The following is an 8,176-nucleotide window of genomic DNA, read 5'->3' as shown; positions in this document are numbered from 1 at the left end:
TTATACTGTGTATGCCCAGTTAAAATAGATATTACCACTAACTTGACATTTTTTCATTAAAAGGTTTTCAACGTTGCGCTTCACTTAAGTTTAGAAGTACAAAAGAGAGTAATTTACTCGTCGCACGAGTAAGCAATCTCCAAATATAGATACATAGCTACGAAACCAGTTAAGTTTTCATTACACCTTGATCTGTCATTGTCTGTTTTCTCTTGCATCCAATGCTTATTGAGCCTTTTAACTTCATGCTTGGTTGATGTGTTTTGTTCTGAATTTTGAGATTCTGCTTGTAAATGAATTTGTTATATATGTTATTGCATGGAAGCATTAGTATTTATCAACCTCTCTGGCAATTGGGTGTCTTCGACAATCATTACAGCATGCTAAGATCTACAACAATGTAATGCACTCAATGCAGGTACTATTATATGATATAGTATATAGTAAGAGTTATTTACAATTGTATGCTATTTAGAATGATATAATTATTACTTTCATATTTATACGGATGAAAGTATGTTTGGATGGGTGTGTCTTTTTTTTTCCCTCTATTTGAATTGGCATTATAGGTTAGGGAGAGAATATAGTACTTTCTTATTCTATTAATATTGAGCATAACTTACAGCCAACAACTTCAAGGGGCATTGATTCCATAAATCAAATTCAACATGTTAATAGAAGTGCACAATTGCGAGATATAGGTATATATTTAATATACTTAATTATTTATTAATTTTTTAAAAAAATTATGTTTATATATATATTTTTTAGGAGTGTATTATATTTTGTAGTGACCTATTTTGATCATGTATATAAAGAAGTATTTAATAATTTATAGATGAATGATAAAAAATTTGTTTCATTTTGTTAGAGCAAATGCCTATATGCAATGTTTTTCAATGGAAGTCTTTATTTAGTATGGAATAATTTTTAATTTATGTCTATAATATATTTTTGAAAGACAATTGTTACATTTTTATTGTTATACCGTGCATCGCACGGGTGGACTACTAGTAATAATAATAAGTTAATAACGCAATAACATATATAAAATAAATATATGTTCATATAATCAAATATACACGTGTGTATATTTATATATTTATTTTTTTAATATTAAGCATCACTACATTCATACATATAAATAAATAAATAAATAAATAAATATATATATATATATATATATAAAAGGAAATTATAGTAAATTGATTCATATAACCTAAAATATAACTATTAACCAAACAAAGTAATATTATATTCCACGATTCAAACCAAACACATAAAGTAATCTTACATTCATAAAATCTCACATTACCTTCATGGAGGTAATCTTATTACCTGGGATAATATAAGATTCCGTGAACCAAACGCACCCTAAAGGGTATTAGGTTTTTAGGGTTAATGGGCAGAAATGGAGATTGGGGATTTGGTTAATGGGTCGAAATGGGGATTGGGATTTGGAGAAGTGTCCGGAAGGCAAATTATCTGTTGTTATTCTATGGTTCGTTTTCATAATTTTAAAACTCCATGTTCATAATTTTAAAGAGTTAATATCATCTAAGGTCCTCCAAGAATAGTGGTTTAGCCACATTTAGTCCTAAATTTTTAAATTACCACATGTGATTATTCGACTTTCAAATTGTTACCATCCATGATCTATTAACAATGGTCCTTCAATTTTCAAAATTTAACCATCCATGGTCATCTTGTAAGGACCATGAGTGGGTAAAATTTGATAGTTAAAGGACTATGTGTGGTTAAAATTTGATAGTTGAAAGACCACAGATGGTTAACTTGGATCATGGATGGTAACAATTTGAAAGTCGAAAGATTAATTTAAAAATTTAGGACTAAATGTGGCTAAATCACTATACTCGGAGGACCTTAGATGGTATTATCTCATAGGCAGTTACTCTACCCTGCTTTTATCGCTAGATTAGATTACTATTTTTTGAAGGGGTAAATCCCTAACTAAAACCACTGACCACACTAACTTTCGAAGTTCCTTTACGATTCCTCTCTGAAAGTCTTTGCATTTTCCTTTTCAACAATCATGGACGAAGAACAACTCCCAGAACCCAACCGCCGGAAAATCGAAGACACCGTGATCGATATCCTCAGAACCGCCGACTTGGAAACGGCCACCGAACTTAGCATCCGAGCCGACGCGGCGGTGCGGCTTGGCTGCGACCTCTCTAGCCTCCCTCACAAGCGCCTTATCAGAGATATTATCGAATCCTTCTTGCTCTCTTCCGCCACCTCAGCATCTCACCCTAAAGAACTGTCGCGTAACAACAACGAGACAGATAATCAAGAAAATGATCAAGGACGACAGGTGGCTAATGGCGGTGCTCTTGATACAGCCGACGATATTGGTCAGGTCATCTGTAAGGTAGTTTTAGTTTATATTTTTTGTGTAAATGTTTGATTCGCATCTATTGTAGTTGACTTGAGGGCAAATGATGGTTATGTATATATGTTGTGCTTTTTTAACTATGGTATTCAAGTGAATCGATTTAGCGTTTGAAATTCAGAAGTTGTGTCCTTGCTGACATTGAAATTGCTGCATCTAGGAGGTGAGTGTGTTATGAATGAATTTAGCCAACGAAGCTGAATTCAACAGTAGTTTAATTAGACACAAAATGTGGTGTGTCCTTGCTGACATTCAAATCATTGCACCTAGGATGGGTGTGCATTTTGAATGAATTTAGCCAACTAAGCAGATGCGAACACTAGTTCAATTAGATGCAAAATGGAGGAGTTGGTTGTCACTATGAGCTGACATGTTTGCAAGTTAATTTCTTAGAGAATAAAATCGAATGAGCATTTACATGCATCATAGTGCACTGTAGGACAAAGGGACCAAAGCTTTTTGACATCTAAGGTTAGGGATTTCAAATTGATATGGTGATTTGGTTGACTATGCTTAGTTGTGTGTAGATCTAAGGTTAGGGATTTATGAGCACCTCATAGGCCTTCTCAACACATCCACAATATGAATACAAATAAAGTGGACAAATGCCCAAAGAAAGCATATCTCAGTATAGCCCCAAGCCATCCTTCAGTAAATTGCCCATTGTATAATCCCTGATCATAGTGTTGTAAGATGGCACATTGTGTATTGGAATTCATTGAAGACCCTCCAAGCATAACCCAAGTCCTAAAAATGCAGAAACAAGATGTGGGTCAAGAAAGTCGAAAATGTTTGGTGGTTATGAAAGAGACAAGTGCCTAAGAGGTAGGCATGGATTTAGGACCCACATTTAAATCCAATATTTCCATGTGCCTAAGAAATCGACTACTGCACTTGATATCACCACATTCCATTTCTTACTTTTCCATGATATCAGGTTTCAACAATTCATAACAGAATGCCTAGAAGTTGACCATCTATTAGTCCTTCGGTCCTTGAGTTTGCAATGCTTTAGATGATGTCTACATGTACTGAGCCTTCAGGCTGTAAATGAAAGGTCACAAGACGCCTAGGGAGGTGAAGTGAATAGCCAACATAATTAGCACATGCTATAAGACTAACAGAGGGAATTTGTTGCAAAAATTTATGCAACTCTCTCTGTATCTTTTCTTCAGTGCAGTTCTGTCTATAGTTCCTGTATTCTTTCTTGCCATCAATCTTCTTCTGCGATTGTACATTTCTCTGTTTATTGTGTGAATTCATTACAGAGTGGATTCTCGTACTAATTGAAGACATTCGATGAAAAGTAAGCTATTGTGTAATAAAAGAAAAAAAAAAATCTGTGCCTAATCTGGCTCTAACTTAGCAATGGTTTATGTTCAGTTACTAATCTTATTTTGTTTTATGTAACAGCACTACTTTAATGAATCAAGAAGTCAATCTATTACAATATTTGTTGGCTAAAAGGGTTCGATATTGAAATTTTATAAGCATTTTATCTTAGCATTTATTAATCAACAGAGCCAATTTCACTTTAGTAATGTAACCTCAACTTTCATGTCTATTTTTGACCACAAACCCTTTTGTTTTTCACAAGCTTTGCTGGTTTGTCTTCTGTTAGCTCAACTGCAAGAGGATGGTGACAGTTCGTTCCTTAGGAGGCAAGACTTTGGTGTCAATCTGTGATTACTATAGGAAAGATGGAAAGAAGCTCCCTAGTAATAAAGGTGATATTTGCCTATTTCAGTATGAGTTCCGCTAAACAGACTCCCAATCTCTACTTGCTCACTTTTACTCCCTAATTTGGCAAGCAATGAAAAGATATCTTTATCATGTGGGTCCCAAGAAAAGTGTTTACATCAAAAGTTTTTGAGTGTAGGGAGTAGAGATTGGAAGTCCATGTAGTACTTTCCTTTCAATATTTTGGAATTCATATTTTGCTATTTGCAATTTTCATGTGCTCCTTTCTTTCCTTATCTTTTCTTTTGAGGCTTCCAACATTATGAGCAATCATATTAAGATAAGTTGCACCATAGAAAAGTAAGAAATAAAGGGATACCACTCTCTCAAATAATTCAAGTTTTATCTTCAGAACTGGTTATCTTAGTGTTTGCTGCCTTGTTACTGTCACATAAAAATGCCATGTGCGATCTCCTTTATATGTACATTACTGTCCATTATCCTGCACCCATCCAGAACAAAGATGTGAATACTAAAAATGCAGTTTTGGAAGTATCAGCATTAAAATTTTCTGTTATTTGTTTCCTATCTTAAAGTTGCAGGATTAGTAAAGGAATGCAATTTTTCTTGACTGATCTTTGACCATTCAATTGCTTTGTTTCGCTTTTTTCTCAATTAAATCAAATTGTATACTTGGAGTTGGAAAGGTTGTTTCAATAAGACCTATGTTCTATTCTACATATTCATTTTATCTATATTTGTCCCAAACTGTCAAAATTTCTACTGATGTGTCGTCATGCGAGATTTCCTTATCAGAGACCAGGAGAATAATGCAACTATGTTGAATCTTGCCATTCAAACTGTTATGGTTTTAAATCATACTTAGCTTAGGATATTGGTTTAGGCAATTCTGATTAATCTTGTATTAATCTCAGCTTCTTTATGCTAAGGACTGACGTACTAAAAAATAAGGCTTTGTGTTTTTAAAATGTGGCATTTCTTCTTGGACAACTCAACTCAAGTCATCCAAGTATAATAAGCCTAAGGGTTTTGCATATTATGAATCTTATAATCTATCTGTTATGATATATGCCCATAATTTCATTGCAGGTTTAGTGCTACCTAAAGCATACATTTAAACATGAAGAGTAGTATTTTTTTTTTCCTGTGTGCATGTGTGTCTAGATATGTCTGTGTGCTTATCTTTCTTATTTTATATTTATATGTATTGTGGTTCTGTATCACAAAATTTATTCTTTAAACTACTATAGAGAACATGATACTTACAACCCTTTTACCTTGTGCTGCCGTGATCCAGTGCATATACAACCTTATTTCTTAGATAGAAGCCCTCTATGTTGTTTTCAATTCCTCATAATCTTGTGTACTTATTCAGTTCATATTGACAACTTGCCTACACTGCAAATTCAGGAGTTAACTTGACAGTCAAACAGTGGTCATCTTTTAGGAGTAGCTTCCCTGCTATAGAAGAAGCTATCATCAAGATGGAATCAAAGATAAGGTACCTGAGGCACAACTGGCATTAACAAAATCACTATATATGATGTTGTATATGTATGCCCAGCAATTTAACTTGGTAATATGTTGACTTGTAAACCTTATCTCACATCTGCTTACTCAGACTCAAAGTGCCATTTGATATTTACTCTGAGATATTCAAAGTTCTATATTATCTCCTGTCTGTTTATATATAATGGTGTGTGTGCGTGCGTGCGTGCTTGCATGTGTATATATAGCTAATTTTGATTGAATTTGATCTATGCAATCAATAAATTGCTGCAGATGTGAACATGCTAGCAAGAAGACTAAGCTCAATAAGGCTGTTACATCATCATTTACTGTGGATGCTCCTGAAGCAAGTGTAAAAACTGAGACATATATCCCGAGTTCAAATGATTCCTTTAATCATCAAGAGAATGACTCTGTAGAAAAGAAACAAGCAGATAATTTGGATGACACCGTGAGGAGTACAAACACTGAAGGTCTAATTTCCATTCAGAGAAATCAGAAGCTTCTGGCTACTTCTAGTCCAATGCCTAATTCTGCTCCCGAGGAGCAGATGCAACATAATTCTCTTACAAACTTCCCTTCTGCGGACCTTGTTCCCATTACACGTCTTGATGGGAAAAATTATTATTGTTGGAAGCATCTGATGGAATATTTCCTGAAGCAATTGAATATTGCATATGTGCTCACTGAACCCTGCCCAAAAGTTCCCATGACTCCAGAAGTGAGTATTGAAGAAACTGTCCAAGCTAAGGCTGCTGTAAAAAAATGGATTCATGATGATCATGTATGCTGTCGCAGCATATTGAACTCTTTATCTGACAAACTTTTTGAGGAGTACTCAAATAAGACATACACATCCAAGGAGCTGTGGGAAAAGCTCAAATTGATTTATGATGAGGATTTTGGAACAATGAGGTCTCAAGTTAACAAGTATATACAATTTCAAATACTTGATGGTATATCAATTCTTGACCAAGTTGTAGAGCTAAACAAAATTGCAGATTCTATAATGGCATCAGGAGTTTGGGTGGACGAGAATTTTCATGTCAGTTCTATTATCTCCAAGCTCCCACCTTCCTGGAAGGATTATCGTGTGAAATTGATGAATGAGGTGTTCCTACCTCTGAAGATGTTGATGCATCGACTGAAAACTGAAGAAGATTCTCGTGATCAATACAGATATAGAAAGCCCGTTGGAAGTTCTCGTGATGGGTCAAAGCATGACCACACATTTGTACGAAGAAACTGATGCAACATGGTAGATAGGAGCTCTTCAGCAGGTAATCAATAATCTATCGACATTTTTTCTCCTTCTGCTGGGGCCTGGGAAACAATGTATCTCCAAATGCAAAAGATTAGATTGATCTGGAGGGGAAGGGGAACTTTAACTGAATTCACATTCTTTGCCGTTTTTGAATATTTTACTTTAAATGATTTGATTTATTTTTTACTGTATTTTATTTTATTTTTTTATTTTGTATTTCTAAATGTTTTAATTAATATCTTACACAGAAAATTCTATGGTATGAAAAGATGGTTCTTCTAGGGTTACACACAGAAATCACCACTTGTATCATCAATTCAGCATAAGTCATCTCAGCCAAGCAGCACGATAAGCCTTTTATCTTCCCCAATCAGTTGAACTTATGAGATTTTGTTCATTGTTCTACTCCAGTTTCCTTTACTCTGCCATTGCCTGGTTATCTGTTTTTGGGTATGAAGTCCCCACACGTCTTCAACGACTAGGTACGACTATAACAGCCTAATGTTCCATTGGACTAACTCCTTGAAGGCATTAGCAAAGAAGATGCATTTTACAAATTACAGCAGGGCATGTTTTTGTGACGAAGTGTTGGAGAAAGGCCCGATTCTTTGATATCATAAAACAATACTTAGTAGTTAGAAAAGCCTAATAAATTAATAGGGCCGAGATTATTGAGTTTTGTATGGTGCAGGCTGCTGTGGAGCCAAAGAAGAGTGGCAGCAGGGGACACCCAAAATTACATTTTGGTGTTAATGTTATTAGAACCCAACAAGAAGTTGCAGATTGTCTTATTGTCTTATGGAAGAAGAGTTGAGGGATAAAAGAAACAAATGAACATTGATGGTAGCAGTAGGGATAAGGATGTTTATATTATGAACAATTTTGAGCAGTTTTATTCTGTAAATTGATTGAGGAAAAAAAAATAGAAAATAAAACACTGATAAAAGGTCTTCTCATTATTTTGGTTTAATTGTGTATCAAGTCCCAACTTGAAAAAAACATATAAAGGAATAACACTTTTTATACTTCAGTAATGGGTATAGAGTGAAATTTGTCCTTTAACAGAAGGTAACTTACTTGTCTTTAATTTGAGAGCTAATAGTAATATTCTTATAGTTGGATTGCTATTTAGTGTTATGATTCTGCATTAGACAAATTTGAGTTGTTTTATTTGTAACGAGAGAAAAAAAAAAGAGGTCATAAGTTGAATTATATTGTAAGGTGGATCATGAAATTATTATTTTAGTTTTTAGTATATTACGGCTATGTTTGACAAACCTAGTTGAAAC

The 8,176-nt window shown here is 34.3% G+C and overlaps 1 protein-coding gene across 2 annotated transcripts; it reads left to right on the top strand.

The window, feature by feature from the left end:
- The first annotated feature begins 1,978 nt into the window (after window positions 1-1,978).
- Window positions 1,979-7,917, top strand: LOC115996960. 2 transcript variants are annotated; one of them, XR_004093675.1, is made up of 6 exons: window positions 1,979-2,392; window positions 4,035-4,140; window positions 5,525-5,615; window positions 5,897-6,903; window positions 7,136-7,369; window positions 7,579-7,917. XR_004093675.1 is itself a non-coding variant. In XM_031236403.1 (5 exons), the coding sequence occupies exons 1-4, from the start codon at window positions 2,054-2,056 to the stop codon at window positions 6,870-6,872; spliced, it is 1,512 nt and encodes a 503-aa protein (XP_031092263.1). In that variant the 5' UTR covers window positions 1,979-2,053; the 3' UTR covers window positions 6,873-6,903; window positions 7,136-7,917. The 2 variants fall into 2 exon arrangements, 1 of the variants encoding a protein (XP_031092263.1); XM_031236403.1 differs by having other exon boundaries at window positions 7,136-7,917.
- The last annotated feature ends 259 nt before the right edge of the window (window positions 7,918-8,176 follow it).

This window comes from Ipomoea triloba, chromosome 11 (assembly GCF_003576645.1).
Source record: "Ipomoea triloba cultivar NCNSP0323 chromosome 11, ASM357664v1".
Taxonomy (NCBI): domain Eukaryota; kingdom Viridiplantae; phylum Streptophyta; class Magnoliopsida; order Solanales; family Convolvulaceae; genus Ipomoea; species Ipomoea triloba.
This window is presented reverse-complemented; position numbering and strand designations above follow the sequence as displayed.

Bases quoted from the DNA above. Each gene is read 5' to 3' on its own strand.
- LOC115996960 (XM_031236403.1), top strand. From the start codon at position 2,054: ATGGACGAAGAACAACTCCCAGAACCCAACCGCCGGAAAATCGAAGAC. The intron at 2,393-4,034 runs GTAGTTTTAGTT...GTCTTCTGTTAG, and splicing joins TTGGTCAGGTCATCTGTAAG to CTCAACTGCAAGAGGATGGT. The intron at 4,141-5,524 runs GTGATATTTGCC...CTGCAAATTCAG, and splicing joins GAAGCTCCCTAGTAATAAAG to GAGTTAACTTGACAGTCAAA.